General features: G+C 35.9%; 4 protein-coding genes and 1 pseudogene across 4 annotated transcripts; 3 read left to right on the top strand and 2 right to left on the bottom strand.

The window, feature by feature from the left end:
• Nucleotides 1–1,820: 1,820 nt before the first annotated feature.
• On the top strand, nucleotides 1,821–3,452 carry LOC112522550 (bidirectional sugar transporter N3-like). Its single transcript, XM_025131747.1, has 6 exons — nucleotides 1,821–1,872; nucleotides 1,977–2,013; nucleotides 2,102–2,315; nucleotides 2,407–2,565; nucleotides 2,657–2,776; nucleotides 3,059–3,452. Exons 1-6 carry the CDS (start codon nucleotides 1,821–1,823, stop codon nucleotides 3,350–3,352), a joined length of 876 nt encoding a protein of 291 aa, XP_024987515.1. The 3' UTR covers nucleotides 3,353–3,452.
• Nucleotides 3,453–5,200: 1,748 nt separating this feature from the next.
• LOC112522549 (serine/threonine-protein kinase PBS1-like) lies at nucleotides 5,201–7,990 on the bottom strand. Its single transcript, XM_025131746.1, has 5 exons — nucleotides 7,649–7,990; nucleotides 7,065–7,270; nucleotides 6,338–6,527; nucleotides 5,868–6,259; nucleotides 5,201–5,778 (listed from the first exon to the last, which is right to left on the bottom strand). The coding sequence occupies exons 1-5, from the start codon at nucleotides 7,767–7,769 to the stop codon at nucleotides 5,356–5,358; spliced, it is 1,332 nt and encodes a 443-aa protein (XP_024987514.1). The 5' UTR covers nucleotides 7,770–7,990; the 3' UTR covers nucleotides 5,201–5,355.
• A 2,370-nt stretch (nucleotides 7,991–10,360) lies between these two features.
• Nucleotides 10,361–12,331, top strand: LOC112522707 (exocyst complex component EXO70B1-like). Its single transcript, XM_025132002.1, has one exon. It carries the CDS (start codon nucleotides 10,361–10,363, stop codon nucleotides 12,329–12,331), a length of 1,971 nt encoding a protein of 656 aa, XP_024987770.1.
• Nucleotides 12,332–13,087: 756 nt separating this feature from the next.
• Nucleotides 13,088–14,260, top strand: LOC112523434 (RNA-binding protein 12). The gene is made up of 2 exons (XM_025133031.1): nucleotides 13,088–13,227; nucleotides 13,292–14,260. The coding sequence occupies exons 1-2, from the start codon at nucleotides 13,155–13,157 to the stop codon at nucleotides 14,122–14,124; spliced, it is 906 nt and encodes a 301-aa protein (XP_024988799.1). The 5' UTR covers nucleotides 13,088–13,154; the 3' UTR covers nucleotides 14,125–14,260.
• A 272-nt stretch (nucleotides 14,261–14,532) lies between these two features.
• On the bottom strand, nucleotides 14,533–21,276 carry LOC112522706 (annotated as a pseudogene).
• Nucleotides 21,277–22,430: the final 1,154 nt, after the last annotated feature.

Raw genomic sequence — 22,430 nt, 5'->3', positions numbered from 1 at the left:
ATATATATATATATATATTGCTATTAATTTGGCAACATGAAATGTTTGCATTTAACTAACTTGTAAGTATTAGCTAGACATACAATATTTATATATTATTGTATTTCTACTTCTGTATCAAAATAGTTGCATTTCACCAACTTAACTTAGCCTCTTACTTAATTGGTATCTTTAAAACTGCAAATTTAGCTTTTACACCTACTTTTCACGCCTATTATTCTCCGCATACATTACATGGTTACTCTTTTAAAATGTAAAATTATAACTTGTACCATGTTTCTTCGGTTCATGATTTTTAAGAACAAATTAAAGGTATAGGCCTGCAAATTTATTACATATGATTGGGTACCCTAGCTAGATGCATTGAGATTATCATATCAATCTTTGTATCAAGCGTGATTTAATTATGAGTAAATTTGAGACTAATTAAGTGTCTAAATCTCTACTTAAACTTCTCACATTAACACTCCTTCTCACGCAATCATTCGTTCGCCTATATATATATATATATACATATAAAGAGAGAGAGAGAGAGAGAGAGAGAGAGAGTGTGTGAGGTTCAAGGGAAATCCAAAAAAATGCAAAAAGTAAAAGAATATAGGTAGCGCCAATGGTTGCTTGTGCCTCTCATTAATTATCACATATGCATCATATTTGATAGAATATATTGTCATATGTGAATTGACTATATTATAGGAATGTTTTTGTAAAATGAAGATGTTTTCGTTTAAAATATTTCATATGTGTATGTGTGTGTAGTTAGAATACATATATAGTGAGGTAAGGGCGGAAATCAAGTAGATGTAGGGGACAAGCGTCACGTGAAAGAGGCTAATTTGAACTCAAATATTGTTGATGCAACGCAAGACGTAACTAAAAGTGTACATCAAGTTAGACATATGACGCCATTAGGTAGCTACCTTGTTTTCATTACATTGGATTTCATGAATCCCATTCATTATATAATTACATGCATGCTTTTAATTTTCAAGCTATGCATAATATACTTTAAGATTTACATGAAAAGATTTTTTTATTTGACTAACTATATATATAATTAATAATTAAACACAAAACTAAGTAGAATACATACTTCTATATATATATAATTAATAATTAAATCATAAGTGGAAGATGAATTAGTATGGAGTTATCCATGAAAAAGTTATTCAAGAAATTAAATATCATGAAAAGATGGAGAATTGAAGATTCAAATATGAAATGTTAATAGGAAAATAAAACCTATATTAAATAATTTATAATTTTAGTTAATATATACATCTTTAAATAGAATTTCTGAATGGATATATATATATATATATATATATATGCATCTTTTAATTTTTTTTTTTTTTTTATGATATGTAATCTTCTTGTTTGAGTATATAAGATAAAAAATTTAATTTAGAGGAATAAATAAGTTAATTTGGAGTGTTGAACTTATATGCAACATATGCGGACAAGCTTGTTGGGGGATGCTTAATAATTTATGGAGAAATAAAAAAGAAAAAAGGTTAGTAATGAATTGGAAGGTGAGGGACGCATGCATGCATGCATGGAAGAGTGATCATCCATCAAAACACATACACATATACATACATATATGTATATATATATATATATATATATACATGATATGAAAATATCATATGATTTGGTCTGCTCTGTGGTCCATATAAATACAGGACATCCATCCCAAACATAACACCAATCAAACACCTCCAATTTTCAATTCCTCATCTGAAATTAATTAACTACTAGACTATACGTACGTAGTGTTAGAGAGAATATTAGGATTAGGATTAGGATTAGGATCAGAAATGGAGGTGTTTAATGTTGACCACCCTCTGGTTTTTGTTTTTGGTCTTCTAGGTACTTCCATCTCCATCTAATTAATTTAATTTATTATTACCTTCTCCATCTCCTTAATTATTAACTATTCATTCATTTCATCTTCTTCTTCTCCTATACCACAGGTAACATTATTTCCACCGGCGTCTACTTTGCTCCATTGTAAGTCATCATCAACTTTAACTACTATACATACAATACTCAATACTTGATGCCATGTTTTTGTTAATATGTATGTATGTATGTATAGGCCAACTTTCATTGAAATCTGCAAGCGGAAATCTACAATGGGATTCCAATCATTTCCATACGTGGTCTCCCTCTTGAGTGCATTGCTATGGTTGTATTATGCCTTCATCAAAGAAGGAGACACTTTCCTTCTCATCTCCATCAACTCTCTCGGTACCTTCATCGAGTCTCTTTACATCATCATTTTCCTCCTTTATGCTACACCCAATACCAAGGTATATATATATATATATATGTATATTACTTACTTCATGATCTTAATTAATATACATACATATCACCTAATTCATTACTTAATCAATGCAGAAGCAAACGTTTAAGGGCCTCTCTGCTACCCTTGTCTTTTGCCTTGTCATTTCTCTTGGGACCCTCTTCACGTTGCAAGGAGAAACACGCGTGCTAGTCGTCGGATGGGTTTGTGTTGGGATATCCATAGCTGTCTTTGCAGCACCTCTCACAATTGTGGTACGTAATACATATCACAATTTATGTATTTAATTCATATATATATGCGTATGGATTTTGATGAAGAATATATATATGTAAATGCATGCAGTTTGAAGTTGTGAGAACACAAAGTGTGGAATTCATGCCATTACCCTTATCATGCTTCCTGACGCTAAGTGCAATGATGTGGTTCGCTTATGGGATGTCCCTCAAGGATATATGCGTTACGGTAACTAACACCTAACCTAACACCTATGACCTAACCTTAATTATATTTCATTTTCTATACCTCCTTCAATGCCATTAAATTCCTTTTCAAGGAATTAAAATCGTGCTCGCAACCATATATGTTTTGTTATATTCTCTTCTACCCAGATAACTAACTAACTAACTAACTATATATATATATATATATATATGGTTTTATATATAATGAATGAATGAATATATGCATGGTTCATTAAGAAATGATCATATAATTTATTAAACGTTGGTATATATGAATTTGTAGGTGCCAAACATATTGGGATTCATATTGGGAGTAGTTCAAATGGGGGTTTATGCATATTACAAGAAGGTGGCAAGCGTAAGCGACAAAAAGCCCAAGGATCAACACATGATGAACATATTATCTGCAAACTCAGAGGTGCATCCCGTTGATTCCGGGAGAAGTAGCGAAGCAGATGATGATGTTGTTGCTGCTGCTGTTGATGATAACGAAGAAAACAAAAAGGAAGAATGCGTGCTAGTGAATGTGAAGCAGCAGTCGTTGGATCATATACAGCTTGTGATATGTGCAACTTAATGGGATGGGATGAATTAATTTTGTACCTCTGATCTGATCGGCATACATACATACATACATATATCTTAGTTTGGTTGTTTGATCTTGACATGTTTGTTTAATTAATTGTTATATATAGATTTAGACGACTCTACCTCTTTCAATATTTCTCTCTCAATAACAGAAACCCATCCAAAATAAAGTAACCCCCAACAAATCAAATCACCCCTACATCTACATCTACATCTACATCTACATTTGCTACCTAATTACTTTTACTATATCCATGCAACTTTTCTCTAATACATTCTCTTTACATTTCCTAATCGTGTTGAACAAAAACATAGACGAAGCTAATATATATACCTACCTAATTAAGATATCAACAATCACATCAATCACATATATACGTATATATGTACGTATGTGTATATCAAACGACAATTCATATGGTGAGAATGAGATTTCAAAGGTATATATCATTTCTTATCCTTACACGATGTTTCCTCTATATATATATATATATATATATATATCGATACACATATACATATATATATACATACATACATACATAATCCTTGAATAATTAATGGATCATTAATCAACTATAGAGTTAAAGATATGATAAAGTCCTTCCAACTGAAGGAGGAGGATTTGAGAGCAACTTGAGTCATATATATCCGGCAACCAACCAGAAGCGGAAACTAATGAAGACATTGGCAATAGTATTGCCGACAACATGTTGACACACAAATAAATCTCGACGTTTTTACGACTGCATTACTTACTTATGAAACACGTCATTCTTGACAATATAGATGGATAGCAAGCACTATATACACCAAACATCCGTACTTAGGGTGTTGTTGAGTAGCTATTCATGGCTAGTGTCGTCTTGCAAGCTAGGGCTCAATATTGACGCCGTGAATTAGAGATTGAAGCCATGATGATGATTACTTTAAGATAGTGATGTCATGTATGTGAGCTATATATATACAAGAAGAATAGGAACCCATTTTTATTTTATTCTTTTTATAAATAAATAAATAAGAGACTTCAATGAAATTAGACTATCTTGTAAAAAAGATTCATTATGAAATCAGGACAAAAAATGTCAGATTTTAGAAAGTTGAGAGTTAATTGACAGATCCCAAAAACTTGAAGGCCCTGTTCTGCCAAATTGAAAAATGTTCACCTTTTCCTTTTGATCTACACTAAACATGTAGGAGAGGAGAACAATATCCTATCCCTATCCCTATCCCTAGCTATCCCTCCATTAATTTACCATCAACAAATTCTTACTTGATCAACTTTCCATTTCTAACCCCAAACTCACAATTTTCATGTCACTTGTACACATACAATCAAGCTCCATCTTTTTTTTTTTTGTTATGTAAGCTTTGATTTCAAACAAAATTCGTTGCATTAGTTTCAATTTTAAAATGAATATTAAATCATAAAATTTGAGCATCAGAATTTATAGTTTATGTCGACAAAAATACTACATACCAGATTGTCCCCCAAAAAAAAATGACCTAGAAAGAAGAAAAAAAAAGCTCCAAAGGTTACGCAAGATAGGACAGGGCATACAGCTACAAAGACTTATTGTCTCATATTTATCCATAAAATAAAAGTCACCGCCCTCATAACCTAACATTCTCAGCCATCAAAATGGATTGTTGATAAGAGTCACTTACCGGCGAAGCGTTAACCGAGCAAGAGTCTCTTCCTCACTTAATTACCATGTGACATTCTCTAGGTAAGATTCTCGACCATTGTAATGCTCACCCGATAACGTAAGTAACAATCACTTACCCCAATATAAGCATTTGTAAACAGCCAAATAAAGGGTTCTTCTCTTTTTTCCACCAACACCAACTTTTGTTTTTGTTTTTTTCCTTGACAATTGTCATCAAAATATACATATACTGCAAATGTTGGTTTTAATAAATAAATTAAAAAAAAAAAAAAAAAGTTTGAATATCGTTTCTCCAAGCCAAAAAGAATATACCATACCATACCTAAGCATTGTTGGCATCAAAGGTACCTTGAGCACTTTGTCTTCTGTTTTCAACCCACATCTTTGCCTCTGCAACAGCCCTCTCTCTTTCAGCATCCCTGTTAAGCATCCTTGCACTTTCTTTAGGGGACTCTTCTTTCTCTTCCAAATCCCATTCACTTCTTCTTCCATTTCTTTCTCGTCTTTCATTCTTCGAACCACCTGGACCTGCTGCTGTGGTCGTCGTTGGATCATACCCCTGGTTTGCAAGGTAAGACAAGGCCGTCACCACGTCTCCAATCAGAGGCCGAGCAGCAGCCTGCTCTTGAATACACATCGATGCTACAGCTAGAGCCTGGTACAGCCCCCTCATCGGATACCTACCTTCTAGCCTTGGGTCAACCAATGACGTGAATTTCCTTCTGTCATTGAATAACGGCCGTGCCTACACGCAATGCAATGCAATATAATTATTTCTCCATCATTTCAATAATTCAACACACACAAATGAAAACAAAGGAATTAGTGAATTACCCATGTGACAAGGTTCTGCTGTCCATGTGGTTGACTACCATCGATGGCTTTGCGACCAGTAATAAGCTCTAAAAACACCACTCCAAAACTGTAGACATCAGACTTGACGGTCAGTTGTCCGGTCATGGCGTACTCAGGAGCACAATAACCGTATGTACCCATGACCCTCGTAGAAACATGAGACTTGTCTCCAGTTGGACCCAGTTTCGCGAGCCCAAAGTCAGACAGCTTTGGCTCAAATCCCTCATCCAGCAAAATGTTGGATGACTTGAAGTCCCTGTAAATCACAGGAGGGTTAGCCTTATCATGAAGAAACTCTAAACCTTTGGCTGCACCAGCAGCTATCTTCATTCTTGTGTTCCAATCTAATCCTTCTCTATCAGGTGGAAGATCTGCAACACAATTACATAACTTGTTTAAGCCTCCACTTCCCTAACTAGCTAGCTTTTTTAACAGAAAGATAGGTTTACCATGAAGGTGATCTTCCAATGATCCCGACGACATGAATTCATAAACAAGAAGTCTTTGGTCACCATCAGCACAGTAACCAATCAAATTCACCAGGTTGGGATGATGTAAAAGGCTGAGCATAAGAACTTCCACTAGAAATTCCCGGTTACCCTGAAGCCCATTTCTATCCAGTTGTTTAACAGCTACAACCTGTCAAAAAAAACAACATGCTAATTATAAATCCTCAATCAAGACTTGGATAAATGCTAATTACAGCCACCATTTATTGAATCATCTTTTAGCTCATTGCTAAATGGAAAGCACCTCATTTTGGGCTGCAATTATCATCACCCTATCTATCATTCAACCCAAAACCACACTGTTATTCAACTAAGGTTTCTAGCCATAGCATTTATATTCATCAGCCCAACTAGATAACCAAAGAGGGTTCCCCAAAAAGTATACAGCAAATTCTCCATGTGAAAACAGAGAAAATTCAACAAGATATGATACAATCTCATCTGTTGTCTGTGAAACAATAAACTCAACAACAGTGAACAAGATTTATTCTACAAGACTTGTTCATCTGTCTTACGTAACACATGAGTTCTCCTTATGCCATGGTTCTTTTTGCAAAGCATAAAATCTGACATCAATTTTCAAATACTGATTAAAGTGATACACATAAACAAGTATTTAAATTGGATGAAATTCCAGATAACAATCATACAGAGAGAGAGAGTTTACCTGACCACTACCCTGAAGACGTCCTCTATATACACAGCCAAAACCTCCCTCCCCTAAGAAGCAGTCAGGCCTGAAATTGTTTGTTGCAGCTGCAAGTTCACGGAATGTGAATGTTTGGGCAGCAATCTGACCATCTGGTGAATCTTTTGGCCCTGACGAATCCCTCCTTAAGCTGACATTGTTTCTAGACTTGAGCCTATCGACTCCTGCCAATTCAGTTGTATTTTATAGCATCAAAAAGTTTCCCACATCATTTTAGCATAGGATAATTGACTGCTCCAGATACAAAACCTGGCCCGAATAACTTATGATGTTTTGTACCACTTTTTATCTCTTATGGATCAATCCCACAAGTAGCAAGTCGTTATAATGAAGGCATCTTGTGATGGGAAAATTAAAAAGAGAAGCTATCATTTCAGAAAGTTTATCATGATTTGATGGGGCCTACATCAATCTAAGATTGCAAAGAAGAAAATCAAATCTGAAGCAATAATGAAAAGAAAGGAAAGGGAAATTGTGAATGTAAACATAAGCAGATCAGATCAAAGAAGCAGTATTATGACTTGGAACAGAAACACACTTACCCGATGATAATCTGGAAATATTTGAAGGCGCAGAGGGGTGGACTTCATGGCGATCAGCCCTGACTTTCTGAGGATTCAATTTCTCGTCTTCCCTCGAATCAAAACAAGGGAAACAACCCATTAATCTTTGCTGTTTATCCCCAAAGATAAAAAAAAAAAAAAAAATCAGAAGAAAGGGGGGATTTTCTTGAATCAAATCGTGCCCAAATGCATAAGTTGAATAAGAAAGCAAAAACCCAGAAGGAAAAATCAAGTGAAGATTGAAGAGAGAAAAGATTTGTTTTAGGACTCAAGAGATAACTGATGATGATGATGGGGTAGCGTGTGGAAACAAAGCCGGCTTTGTGCGTCTTCCTTCCTCCCTCCCTCTGATTTACCCACCCTTTTTCTTTTTAACGTTTATTATGATTAGTATCGAATTTTGTAACTTTTTTTTTATATGCATAAAATATGAAGTATAAGCCCTCTTTTCTTATTATCAGAATTTAACTGAAAAATCGTATTTTTCCTTTTTTGTCACATCTTTTTTAAATTTTAATTTCAAATAATTAATATTTAAAACAAAAATACCTTCGTAAGTGAAAATTTGTGAGTGGATTGAGAGGAATAAGGCCGGTCCAACCACAAAGAAATCATTCGCTCGTCATTTTCAATATATCTCAACATCATATCATAATTATATATATATATATATATATATATATAGTAATAAATATCTCAAAAATCAATTTCTTTTCATTTATTGTATCTATATCTAATATAATTTGAAAAATGGTAGTCAAACATTCTGCTTTTATATTCATCTCAATCATATTCTTATTTTATATGGATGTTTATTTTGGGTAAATTGTAAGTAAAGAATACAATATTATTTAATACAATTCAAATATTCATTTAATTATGTTTTACATCTGATTTGATCAAATAAATGATAATACATCTGCTGCTAACATTTTATTTTTAAGAAACTTAATCTAATTTTTAAGAGACAACTTTCTTTCGTTCACTTTCTCATCAAACCCACATGATATATTGTTTTTCTTAATATATATATATATATATATATATATGGACTCGGGTGTTATTGTAGGTTTACATATGATTTGATAATCAATGATGGAACACTCCGATATATGACATGAATTGAATCACTGTAATATTTAAACGAATAGATGTTAAAATACGCATCATATGGTCTTTCATGAATTGGATATTTTAGCCATCTTTCAAAAAATATTTATCATTATGAATTGCTGTGACATTCATCATCTTTTGTGAGAAATACTAAAACACAAAACTCATTCAAGTGGAGATGCAAATCATTTGTATTTGTATTTTTGATATTTACATGAAAAGTAAATGATTTTATTGAAATATGAAACCGACAAAGGCTGGATGAACAACTTTAAATCATTTAAAACTCAAATTCTTTGTTATTATACGTAGAAATTCAATAAGTTGTGTCAAACACCATTTCCCTATGTTCCATTGCACTCATAACCATGTACTTCATTTCACAAAACTGCAACAAATATATCAAAATAAATACGTAGCTTTTGAATTGGATTCAGATGTAAAATAATAATAATAATAATATATACTTTAAGAAAAACATTCTTATATATTCACGATTTCACATTTGATAAGATTAAATGAAGTTTTATTTCGTACCTTGGGTCAACAACCTTTTGATCCCTAGCTTGAATCGGTGGGATGTGGACAAAATCAATCTATTATTCGGCGCTCGGAATCGATTAGAAAGTTTAGAAATCCCCCTACCTATGGTCTCGGCTCGAGTATGGACCAAGCATTGGACGGTTGTTACATAGTAAAGTGGGGTTATCGTGTCCTCACTGAAAGGATTGATTCGAACTCCCACCTCTTTGTTGAAGGAGATAGGTCTCTAATCTAGAATGCTAGAATACCTCACAAAGTCCGACATTTTGTTTGGAGAGCAGCCCGTGACGTCCTTCCCAATCGTTAGAATCTTCAGGAGCATGGAATTCCAACTTGGTGCTTATGTGTTTTATGTCAGTATAGACCGGAAAATAAGTGGCACCTCTTCATCTATTGCCCCACTACAAAGGAGTTCTAGATGGAGTCAAGTTTATGGTAATTGGTGGACGGCCAGGTTGAGAGGGTCTTGTTTGAAGTCTTATGAGATTGTCATAATATAGTGGTTGATAAATTTCTTATGACGTTTTACAATAATTAACTTTTTTTATGATAAAAATTTACGAAGTAAATTGATCGAAAATCGTTGAAACTTGTTAATTTCCACTCGATATTATGTATTTATTTTTAGTTTAAGTTGGAAAAAATGGTTAAGTATTTTGAATTATATCTCATAACTTGTATAAGTTTTGTTTTTTTAAATATAAATTTTTGAGGTCCATTAGTTTAGTTGATGGGTAATGGCAACTTTTGAAACTCATATAAAAAGGAGCTTAGTTTTGTCTTGATCCTTATCCTAAGGTTATAGAGTGAGTGTGTGTGTACGCACTCATTAATGCTATTGGTTTACTTAAAGAAAAAAATTTAAGTTTTATTATACAAACTAAGCATTGATCATGTAAAAGAACATATATTTTGTTTTTGTTAATAGAAAACAAAGGAACCCCATCCACCCTACTTAATCGGAACTTAAAACATTGAACACCAATTCAACCATAATCCATAACATCAATATCCCCCATTTCCATTTCCATTTCCATGGAGAAACACACCGGCAAATCAAGCAGTTTCATCGGAAGACATCGTTGGAGAGCCACCCTCGATAGTCCCCGATCAACCTTTTCCCCTAAACTTTATCATAAATCCACCCTCCAGCTCCCCCCCGACCATGACATTCCTCCCGACCATGATCATAACAGCTATTCCATTCCCGACGATGTTGATTACGATCAACTCTTGCTCCAAATTGATCGTTTCATCGATGAATTATCCACCGCCGAGGACAAAACCACCCTACCCGACATCCCTCACCATCTCGACACCTTTTGCAAAATCATCAAGTCCAAGACCAGAAAATCCACCAGATCAGGCTCAGCCCCTAGAAACGGTGAGATGATCACCGATCAAGGTACCTTTTTGTATGAATCCGTCAAGCGATTATGGAAACTCAAAACCATTTTGGCTCCCAACACGCCTTTGCTTGATAAAATCACCAAGCTTCTCCATCGAGCCATGCTGTTCATGGAAGAAGAGCTCCGTTCTCTTATTATAATCGAACCAAGGCCTCCACCCGAACCCAAATTGAAGGTCATGTCCTTAAGATACTCTTCTTTCAACACAGATCGTAGTTGCTCGTTATCGGAACCACCGACCAAGGATGACGATTTTCCAGGTTTCTCTGAGGAGAAGACGATGAGGATCAACAAAATCGTAACCACCATGATTTCCGTCGGCTACAAAAACGAATGTTCAAACATTTATAGCATGGGTAGGGGAAATGCATTATACGATCAACTCAAAAAGCTCGATTTCGAAAAGCTTAATGCCGAAGATGTGCAGAAATTAAACTGGGATTGGCTTGAAGCAGACGTCTCTCGATGGATCAGAATCATTAAGCATTGTTCCTGCGTCTTAATTCCTGCAGAAAGGTTGCTGGGAGAGAAGATATTTTCCGAGCATCTTTATGTATTCAGAGGTCTATTCAGCAATCTAATTCGTAGCGTGGTGACGTCGCTGCTTGATTACGCGGCGGCGGTGGCTATTAGGAAACGATCGGCGGAGAGATTGTTCAAATTCCTTGATATGCATGAAGCCCTAAATGGCCTTAGAGAAGCAACCAACGATTCTTCTGATGAAACCAAAGATGAACAATCATGCAATGATCTGAATGCGGAAATATCATCCGTCATCGATCGGATCGGCGAGGGAGTTGTGAACATGTTCGGCGATCTGGAGAACTCCATTCGGAATGACGTGGCGAAAACTCCGGTGCCGGGAGGCGCCGTGCACCCGTTGACACGCTACGTTTTGAACTACGTAACATGCGCGTGTGAATATGGGGATACGTTGGAACCCATCTTCCAACAGAATGCAAAACTGAACCAAGCGACGTCGCCGGAAGAGATGGAGAAGTCACCGATGGCGGCACAGATAATGTCGGTGATGAGCGTTTTGGACGACAACTTGGCGGTGAAATCAACATTGTACAAAGACCCTTCATTGAGGTACATATTCTTGATGAACAACGGAAGGTACATATTACAAAAGGTGAAGGGATCAAGTGAGGTAAAGAAAGTGATGGGGGACGATTGGTGCCGGCGGAGGTCATCGGAGGTGAGGCATTACCACAAGAGTTACCAGAGAGAAACATGGACACGAGTGTTGCAATGCATCAGTCAAGAAGGGATTCAAGTAAAAGGAAAAGTGGATAAAAAAGTATTGAAAGAAAGGTTGAAGAATTTAAATGCGATGTTGGATGAGATAGGAAAGACACAGAGCACATGGGTGGTGAGTGAGGAACAACTGTTGTCGGAGCTGCGGGCGTCGATATCGGGGGTGGTGATTCCGGCGTATCGGTCGTTTGTGGGGAGGTACAAACACCACTTGGAGGGAGGTGTGAAAAGCATAGACAAGTACATCAAATATCAACCGGAAGACATCGAAACGTTGATAGAGAGTTTGTTCGAGGGAAATCTTACGTCAATGTCTAGGAGGAGATTCTACAGCTAGGAAATGCCAAACCGATCGACTATATCTCATGTATCCGTATGCTTGATTGGTATATCTATCTATATATCATTATCATCTGTCTGCACAAATTGCAAAATTATTTCACAAGGCTTTCTATAGCTAATTAAGCGATCGAGGCCTTGAACAACATCCTTAATTATCACTGTCAAACAAATTCCCACCAATTAATATTCGTTTTTTTATTTTTTATTTTTTATTTAAAAAAAAAAGTTATATAGAATATTTGATGAGATTAATTATGGACTGAAAAATGGCATTGAAAGTCAGGCTATGGCTGGTGGATCATCCGTGACCTAAATTCAAAAGTGCTTAATTTCCCTTCTCTTTTACCAATTATTTAATTCCATTGCCTTTTGGATTTTCTTTAATCTATTGGCATAATAAGATACATGCTCTTTTGGTAGAAACTATTCATTTATTAACTCATGAACTTAGACTTGGACCAAGAAACTAAAACTAGAACAAGTTTAAACTTGGATGCCTTTAGTTGTCTAAGACTAGAGTCATAAAAAGGATGTCATGTACATATTCCAAACACCCACCAACACTTGCAACCATCATCATTCAATTCAATTCAATTCAATTACTTGTAGTTCACATGTCTTTGTTTTGTTTTGTTCTGTAGCAGAAACAACCAACTCACGGACTCAATTAATTAGACATCATCCAATTATTTATATATCTATATCTACCCACCCATCTACATAACAACAATCATAACATGGATCCAAAATTCCTTCTTCTTCTTCTTCTTATTCTTCTTGTCTCTGTGTCTGCTTCCCCGGTTCTTGCCTCTCATGTCATGGTGACGGGATCCGTGTTTTGTGATGTTTGCTACAACAACTCCTTCACAAAACTCAGCTATTTCTTACCAGGTAAACCAGTTTCCTTAAAACCCATCCATCATTTTTATTGGTCTTAACATCTATCTATCAACAGGTGTGGATGTTCATGTACAATGCAAATTCCGAGTAAATGCACCGACCACCAAGGAACAGATGGTGTTTTCAGTCAACAGGACAACAGATAGATATGGTGTTTACAGGTTGGATATACCATCAGTTGATGGGGTTGACTGTGTGGAAGCTCCTGCCACACCCATTCAGTCATTTTGTGAAGCAACCTTAATAGGGAACAGCTCAGTCCCTGGGTGCAATGTCCCTGGTGCATCAGCCACATCTAAAAAGATCACACTCAAATCCAGATCAACGTCGAATCTATGTGTTTATAGCCTAACCGCACTCACTTACAGACCCTTCAACAACAATTTCACACTTTGTGCCAACCATCAGGAAGACCTTAATTACAATTCCTCAAAGTTTTTCCTTCCCTATTTTCCATGGCCTCAATTCCCCCCATTGCCACCTCTCCCCTCATTGCCGCCATTGCCACCTCTCCCCTCATTTCCCCCTTTCCCCTCTTTGCCGCCATTGCCTCAATTCCCTCCATTGCCCTCACTGCCACCATTTCCTCCATTTCAATTCCCTCCACCATCACCTTTACCACAACCACCATCTTTGCCATATCCACCTCCGAATTTTCCTCCTTTTTCAAGACCTCCAGCATTCAATCCAGGAGACCCAAGAACCTTAATACCCAACAATCCTTCATCTAATCCATCACCACCACCTCCATTCAATCCTAGTGATCCAAGAACTTGGATTCCACAAAATCCCTTTCTTGTTCCACCACCACCACCTGGATTTGATCTAAGAGACCCAAGAACATGGATACCTACTTTTCCCCCGTCCCCTCAAAGCCATCAGCCCTAGTTGGTGGTTGCTCATATGTACATACAAAGATTGGTTTCTTTAATATGTTATGGATCACTTGTCACATTATTCTTTTGTAATAATGCTTATAGACAAGCTGTATTATTTTTCTTATCATGACAACCAATTGGGACTATATATGTATACACTTTACCGTTCTATGTTTCATACGTCCAACATGATTGAACCTCTTTCTGTTTTAAACTTGGATTGAATAAGTAGAGAGAAAAAATTGAAAGCATCCTGGATATTAGTTGAAGCTAAAATGAGGAATATAAACTACCACTAATGCTTAACCTTTTTCCCTCGAATAAATATTTGGACATTACTAGTTTGATGCATGTATAAGTTATCTTGATACTTAGTAAGAAGATTTGTGGGAACCTAGTTACCACTTTATAATTCCCTTCAGCTTATTACTCTGCTGCTCTCCAGCACTTTTATCTGCCCACGCAAGTCTTCAATGGTATCCATGGCCTCCTACAACAAAAGTTATAGGTATATAAAGCTGATACAAGGACAAAGAATGGGAATTATTAAACAATAAAAAATATATGTATTTTATTTTCCCATCTCTAACCTTCCACCTCTTCCTCAAAGTCTCTTCCTGGTGATCTCGCCGCTGTCTTTCTTCAGAAAATATGTCAATAAGGCTTATTTGTTCTCTGTCCAGTTCTTCTATCTTTTCTTGTGCCTTTAGAACCTGGCCATGGAGCATCACATCATTCTACGATCCAAAATGATATTACTAAACTTCTACATACTGAAAGAACTTGCTTAATCCTGACTATAGAATTGTGGAACCAGTGCTTAAAATATGTATTATAGGCTAGTTCTCCGAAAACAAATGAATATACTGTAAAGATAAGGAAACAGATAATTTACTTGATTTTCAAGGGAGACAACCTTGTCTCTCTCATACTGCAGATCAGATAACAAGTTATTTATCATCACACGTTCGCTTCCCTCTAATCTGCAAAAAGGGTTATACCATAAAATCGCAGCAAGATAACATGTTTTGATACATACCATTACCATCAAGTGCTTAAAACGGAACCCATGCCAAGTTGGTAGTTCAAATTCTCCTCCCCTCTTTGCCAATTAAGAAAAACAAAAAGGATTTAGATGGAGACAGTTTAACTAACCTCTGCCTAAGTACAAGATTCTCTTCCCTCAACTTGGCTACTGTGTCTCCATTGTAGTCAGTTGATGCATGTCCATCTCCATTTGTAGTTGCCACCTGGTTAATTACAAGGGATGTACAGCAAGTGTAAGGTACTAGGACCAAGAAGACGCTATTAACATCCTGTGTTTGATTCCACTGTAGAGAGACATTCAAGACGGTTCTCAACAAAAAATTATCAATAGAGATCATCTCTTTGGATTTTTGTATGCACCTCGAAGAAAAGAAAAGATTAGGTAATATTTTATTTGAAAAGAACATGCTTTGCTTTTCTCCATTAGATGACCTCAGATTTATCCTTGGTCATTCTTGCATATCAAATATAGAGTTTAAATCATACTCCTAACCGTGAATTCCAAGCATCAGTAATCAACACCAGGAAGATCCCAATTTGCAACAGATGCATAATTACAGAACTGGAAAAGACTGTTAATTGCTCGACACTGATCTTTTATGCATGGCCTACTGTTATTGAATAGCTTATTAATCAGGTTACAGATCACATGAGGATAAGTGGATAAGCATCAAGAGAAATTCACCTCTGAAGGTAAACGTCTGGTGCTTGCTTGTTTTTCTCTTGATGTACATGCATACGCCTCTGGAATCTCATCGTTTTGTGCACATTCTAAAAATTTTGATGCTTCAAGCTTTCTGATGGGTCTCAGTTTCACTCGAGCATCAATGGTGTCTATTCCAGTTGGAGCTATATGGCGATCAGATTCATCTTTCATAGAAGGTCTACATTTTGTATCTGAAACACTCTTGCATCGTTTAGCATAGCCGATTTCTTGACAATTTGTAGACCTATCAAAGTTGATTGTTGGCCAAATCAAATCCAAGCTTAAGCTATCCTTAAGGCAAATGAATCAAAGTGAACAAACCAGTATTTCTTCTGTATTGCAACCAATCGATTCTCAAGCCTAGAAAGTACGGTTGTGCGTTCAAACCCCTGTTTATCATGAGCTGGTTCAATAAAATCAGCTTCCAATACACCTGTTTATTTGAGCAAATCATAAATGACGTGGTTAACAAGTGCTACTAAATCCAAACTACATGATACCTATAACTCCTCGACCATCACTTCCAGCAGCATTCCAAACCCTCCAAAATGGCTGCCACAAAATTTAGGCAAAAATTCAAAATAGAATATACATAAAAAAACATAAACCTGTCCACTCTGACACAGGTATGAGTGAACCTAAAATTCCTATGATGAGATAGATGGACGGAATCTAGGATGTTTTAATATCAGATTATCCAATTCGAACATTTTAAATTTTTTAACCATTGCTTAAACATGTTTATAATAGCAACGCTTCAACCTATAACTTGTGTGAAGAATTATCACGATTACCTACAAGAAGTGCCCATCAAAATTAGTATCCATTCTTTACCAGAAAAAAGAGCAGTCAATTGATGGCTCTTTCAATTGTGGCTATCAAAATGCATGGTAAATTTAATTCAAACCTTAATTAGTCGATTCTTATGATAAACATTGAATCCTTGAACATCGATATGATCTTTTGCATCTTTCACAAAGCCAATAGTCACTACAGCTACCATCAGCTGCAAAACAAGAGCAAAAAGTGAAATACCTAATTTTAAAATCCAGAAATTAGTACTAAGCTGGAGCTTCTTGATTTGAAGTCATACGTTTTGATCCTTCCTTGTCCCATCAGCATTTGGTTGTGTTGGCTTATACATAACCTTCTCAGTGAGCATCATATCATCAACTATTTTATGATGAATGACATCTTCTCCACGAAGGATTATTCGAAAGCCATTTGGAATGCTCAGGTATAAGATTGATGCATAACTCTAGAGAAGTACAAAAAATATAATCGAGATAGATTAGCAACAATGTATTCAGAAATATAATGAAGATAGATTAGCAACAATGTATTCAGGAATAAGCAATAAAAGGTTAATGAGTTGAAAAGCGTTATAGGATTAGATGCATGTGATACATGCTCAACAATATATGCAAGCATTTGGAGGGATAAAATCGGAATCTGAGTTATAACAGGATGTTCTTTAACACATGCAGTAGCAATGCAGGCAGATATCTGTCCATACAGCTCCCATAGGTAAACTAGTTTTTCTAATTGATGACTGTCAACCAGAGCTGAAGATCATATAAACCCCGGTAGAGGAATCTTACCAAGAAATATCATCAAAAGATCAATAAGTCAATGTAGTACGGTTTGAATTACACGGATAATCATAGATTTGATAATTCATTTCAAAATAAGACACATAGTGAAGCTTTCCAACAGCTAGATAAGGAAGAACATAACAAGTCAGTAACAACATGGTTAGATATTTCATGCATCAAAATGTGAATAGAAGGATTTGCAAAATATTGTATGCGCAGATGGGAGTGAGAGAACTTATACTCTTAAGGAGTGACGGTGTGTTAAAAAGTGCCGAGAGTTAGGATAATCTTTTGCCATCTCTATCTTCTTCGGATCTCGATTGACCCCCCTGATTTGGATGTCCTGTCAATTGAAAACAGGAATAGTTGGATTGAAATACATTTAGGCTAAAGAGAAACTAAAAGAACAAACAAGCAACCACCAAACAGAAGAAAATATAAGCATACATGCAGATCAGTGTCGAAATCAAGCTCTAATTGTCCTTCTTCATCCTCCCAAAGGTTGTATATGATGATGTGCGTGCCTTGATCATTAAGAAAATCAAACTACAGTAGAAAAACTTCAATAAGGTATGATGAATCCAGGACTCCGCTTACATTTCTAAAACATAATTTTCCCTAGTAAGCTACAGCTAAACAATATAGATGCATGCTCTATCAGAAACGGACTAATGCTCAACCGGTAAGCATTGCCAATTCTCCAAAATCCATGAGACTAAAAATATGATCAGATAATTATATAGGTGGACTCTTTGTGACATTTGGTTGCACAATATTTTACCCTTCCGTCAAAATCCTTGAACCAAAGAGACCCTTCATCTCCAAAAAAAACATTCATGCAATGTCAAGGCTAGGCAAACATTACCTGCTGTAGAAGACCTTCTTCACTCGAGTATGGAGACCACCGGACCAGTGTCTCCATGTTTCTTTTCCAGTCAGCAGGTGAAGATCGCGCCATCATTCCCCATTCTTCTCCTCTTTTTTCAAAGTCAACCTAAATTGAAATGAAAAAAGACCATAAAATAAGACTACACACATGTTTCTTAGACAAAGCAAACTCCGGCAGAAAAGCTCAGCTCTCAGGCCAAAATAAGAGCATTTACATATTATTACAAGGAATTAAGCATGGATGGCCACACACCAGCTTGCATGGATATAGAAACAAAGTTAGGTGTCGTACCATTGGAACTACAATATCTTCCTTTCCAGTTTCCATCAAAAATGTGTATGACAGCATCCCAATACTTTGGGTTGAGCTAAAAATTGACAACAAAGGTATTTGGTTAGAAATACATAATGCATGAGAATGAGATAACGATAATCGTGGGTATCCAATGGAGACCTGAAGTTAAGTAACAAAATAAGATACAAATATAACTGCATAAACCAAGCCTATGATTAAATGCCAGCTTATAAAAACACACCTTCTACCATCCTGTCCTGGACAACGGGTATATACTAACACATCTGCTCCAAGCCTCATCGTACTTGTCTTGAAGCCATTCCCATCTAAAAAAATCAACTCTTAAAATGGTAAAGGATGCTTATTCCTGAAAACATTGAATTGCAAAAAAGTGAATATACTCACATTGACCTATAGTGTTTGCCAATTTGCTTTTTACAGAGTAGCCAAGAGACATGCATGCTCGCATTTTCTCAGGAGTCATTCCACCACCATTATCTGTCATCATATATGAAATAAAAACTCTTGGGTAGAAAAACAAAGAATCCAGTAAATCTGAACTTTTAGATATACAAAAATATGAAGAAACTTGAAGATTTAGAAGTTCAAAAACAAGTGTTGACAACTCCAAACAAAAGAGAAAGATATTGCACTATGAACATAAACAAAAGAAGACTTATCACAAGTTTGATAGCTTCCAGACAATTCCAATCCATTTAATATAAATACAAACTATGTTACATCCATTGCTATCTCCAAGAAATCAAACGAAATATTTGAGGCTATGAAAGATAACTCTTGGAGCAGTGATATACCTTTAACCAGTAACATCTTATTATGAGTAACTCTTTCATTGTTCAGCACATCTACATGAACATAAGTAGCTCCAGTGCGCACCTGAGCAAGTTACTTGTCAAACAAGAATCAGGGGAATTTGCACAAATTGCGCCATGAAGAAGTTTATAATCATTTATACCTCATCTAAAGAGTTGTCAAGAAGCTCAGCAAAAGCTAAAGGGCAAAAAACAAACATGAGTCATAAAACATAGAATGCAATTCCTTCGATTACATTGAAATTTCAGACAAAACATTAGATACAACAGTTACCTCCCAGTGCCCACTTGTGGCTGGTAGCATTTGAATGCAAGAACCTGGGATGAACCCTCACGTGATCCATGCCATCTGCGATACAAAAAGAACACATTACATATTTGGCAGCATGTTGAATTTAGCAGTGGGCCAATTTATCACATTGGAAGAACTATCTAGTTCATTATATTCTCCATAACTAGAGATAAATTACCCTGATACGGCGATACGCCTCACATGGTATCTAGACCTGTAACTTATGCAACCACTAGAGATTTATTGTTGTGAATCCCAAAGCCTGCTATGTTTTTTAAGTTGTAATATCAAATACTACCTGGCTAGCAAATTACCAAAAAAAATATGTTCTAAACCACACATCTAACAAAGCAATCAAGCATGTACCACATGATAGCCCAAGGGAAAGGGCTACCTTCTTTTTCCATTACCAGAAAAATAGAACGTGATAACCTTGAAAATAGAACTTGAAAATCATGGATTCAAGTTAACTTCCCTTCCTAACCCTAATAAAACCATGGAGAAGGATCGTGTGAGAAGGAGGGTTAAGTTGAGAAGCATAACAAGGGATCTCCACCCTTGATCACCTTTAATCTCAAATCCACCCATGAATCGCTCTTGATACGGGGATTGGTTCGGTGCATCTCATCCTAATGTGCATCCAAGGGTAGAGATCCATTCTTACTCTTCTCACGTTTAACTATCCCTCTCACTGGAATCCAACCCATAAAACCATAGGGTCTAGAGACCTCCTTTGATGAATAACTTGAACAAATCACAAATAGAGACCAAGGCTAAAATATGTCAGCAATGCCAGAGTAGTTTCACAATCTTCTCCAGAAACTGTCAACTAAAGGAGAAACCAGGGTTCATCAAAGCACAATGGATCTACTACATCACTGCGTCCCCAAACAGAGTGAAGTCGTGTTTCTTAATTAAGATTATTAATTATATTGGGAGTAATGTCCCTAAGCAAGTCTCGAACGTCCACAAAGTAAGTCTACTATGTGAAAAGCAATTGTTTTAAGCCATGTATTTGAGGTTTGCAGGCCGAAAATTTACGTGTTCTCTGTTTACTACATATTTAACTTTACAAACAATATTATAATATTCACATCAAAAGCACAGAAGTCATGAAAGTATAGATAAGCCAATACCAGGGTGTGATATAGATTCAGTATTGTTAGGAGAACCCTCGTAATCCCCCGCCTTCCAAAACTGTTTGCTCATAGATGGAACAGCAGCCTTGGCACTATCTCCGTATTCTAAGATTGATTGTGAACGTTCATCGTGATTCATAGGATCAAGAAATCCTTGAGGCAATGCACATGTAAGTGTTTTTTCTTCGATTTTCGGCTTTTTACTCGGCCTCCCGTTGCTCTCCTCTATAACGTCGGTATCAGAAAAGCAAAGAGAACTCCGATCAGAAGCCTGAACGTCGTTCTTTGAAACCGTTTGTATTCCCTCCCCTATCGTCGGTTCGATGAGATCCACGACGGTGGATTCTGGATTCATCCTGACGTCCATGGCTGTGAGTTCGCAGACGCTAAAACACAAACGGAGAGGGCAGAGTGAAGACGAGGGATTCGCCTTGGATTGCTATCGATGTGCAAAAAACGCGGGAGATATAGGAGTATATATAGTAGGCTACGAAACCAAATCAAACCGTTGGGAACGTGGCCACAGAGAGGATCCTGATGATATTTGGAATTTCTAGTTTTGCAATTTGCTCCCTTGTGTATAAATTACTTTCACTTTGCCCCTTTTAGTTTCAGTTTTGCTAATCTACACCCCTTGATTTTATTTTCATACTTGGAAGTTAAAACTCATATCATTCACAACATTTTCTATAATTTTTTCTATGCCTTTCGTCTCCCTTTCAGTTAAATACTATGCTCGTTCATAATTTTATTTAATAAGATTTAAATCACATGGCTTATTTCTTATGAATCGTGGGATTAGAATGTGAAATAATAGATTCATGACACTTGTCTTGTTGTGTTCCATCTGTCAAACATCAAGGACGGGTGATTGTGTTCCATCTGTCAAACATCAAGGACGGATGAGGCATTTTACATGTTCCATGTGGTGTGTTAGTAACAAATTTGATTTTGTAATTATCTAAATATAATTCCCTTTTTTATTTGTTTATGTAACACTTAAGGAATATTATTAGATCCATACCTATTTTTTAGCATTTGTATGATATTTTGTTTATTTTTTGTTGTGATTGGGATTTTCTTAAAAGATTTATTTCATAATCTTTGATAAAAAGAAAACTGATACTTATGATTTGAATGATGCTACATAGAAAATTCGAAACACCTTTTTTGAAAATATATGATTTCTCAATCTCATACTTGTTTCACATTCGCTACTAAAAAATTTTTTAAAAAAAAAGACACTTCTCAATTTTATATGATCATTAATAAGAAAAAATTAGAGAAACAAGAAATACTAATAAATATGTAAACTTATAGAGTCGCATACAAAAAAAAAACATATGTTTCTTTTTACCAGAAACTCAAATTACGTCATGATTGGCTATTAACTTGTTAAGTGACTATTCTTGTTATAGTGTGTTAAGATATAATTATGATAATTACATTGTATTATATGTAAAGGTTGAGTTTTGATGAGAATGAGAGTTTAACTGAGAAGTAGACGAATAGATCTCCACC

This window comes from Cynara cardunculus (assembly GCF_001531365.2).
Source record: "Cynara cardunculus var. scolymus isolate 2C chromosome LG 12, CcrdV1, whole genome shotgun sequence".
Classification (NCBI taxonomy): domain Eukaryota; kingdom Viridiplantae; phylum Streptophyta; class Magnoliopsida; order Asterales; family Asteraceae; genus Cynara; species Cynara cardunculus.
This window is presented reverse-complemented; position numbering and strand designations above follow the sequence as displayed.

Bases quoted from the DNA above. Each gene is read 5' to 3' on its own strand.
- LOC112522549 (XM_025131746.1), bottom strand. From the start codon at position 7,769: ATGGGTTGTTTCCCTTGTTTTGATTCGAGGGAAGACGAGAAATTGAAT. The intron at 6,528-7,064 runs GTAAACTCTCTC...TTTTTTTGACAG, and splicing joins GTCTTCAGGGTAGTGGTCAG to GTTGTAGCTGTTAAACAACT. The intron at 6,260-6,337 runs GTAAACCTATCT...ATTGTGTTGCAG, and splicing joins ATTGGAAGATCACCTTCATG to ATCTTCCACCTGATAGAGAA.
- LOC112522550 (XM_025131747.1), top strand. From the start codon at position 1,821: ATGGAGGTGTTTAATGTTGACCACCCTCTGGTTTTTGTTTTTGGTCTT. The intron at 1,873-1,976 runs GTACTTCCATCT...CCTATACCACAG, and splicing joins TTTTGTTTTTGGTCTTCTAG to GTAACATTATTTCCACCGGC. The intron at 2,316-2,406 runs GTATATATATAT...TAATCAATGCAG, and splicing joins ATGCTACACCCAATACCAAG to AAGCAAACGTTTAAGGGCCT.
- LOC112522707 (XM_025132002.1), top strand. From the start codon at position 10,361: ATGGAGAAACACACCGGCAAATCAAGCAGTTTCATCGGAAGACATCGT.
- LOC112523434 (XM_025133031.1), top strand. From the start codon at position 13,155: ATGGTGACGGGATCCGTGTTTTGTGATGTTTGCTACAACAACTCCTTC. The intron at 13,228-13,291 runs GTAAACCAGTTT...ATCTATCAACAG, and splicing joins ACTCAGCTATTTCTTACCAG to GTGTGGATGTTCATGTACAA.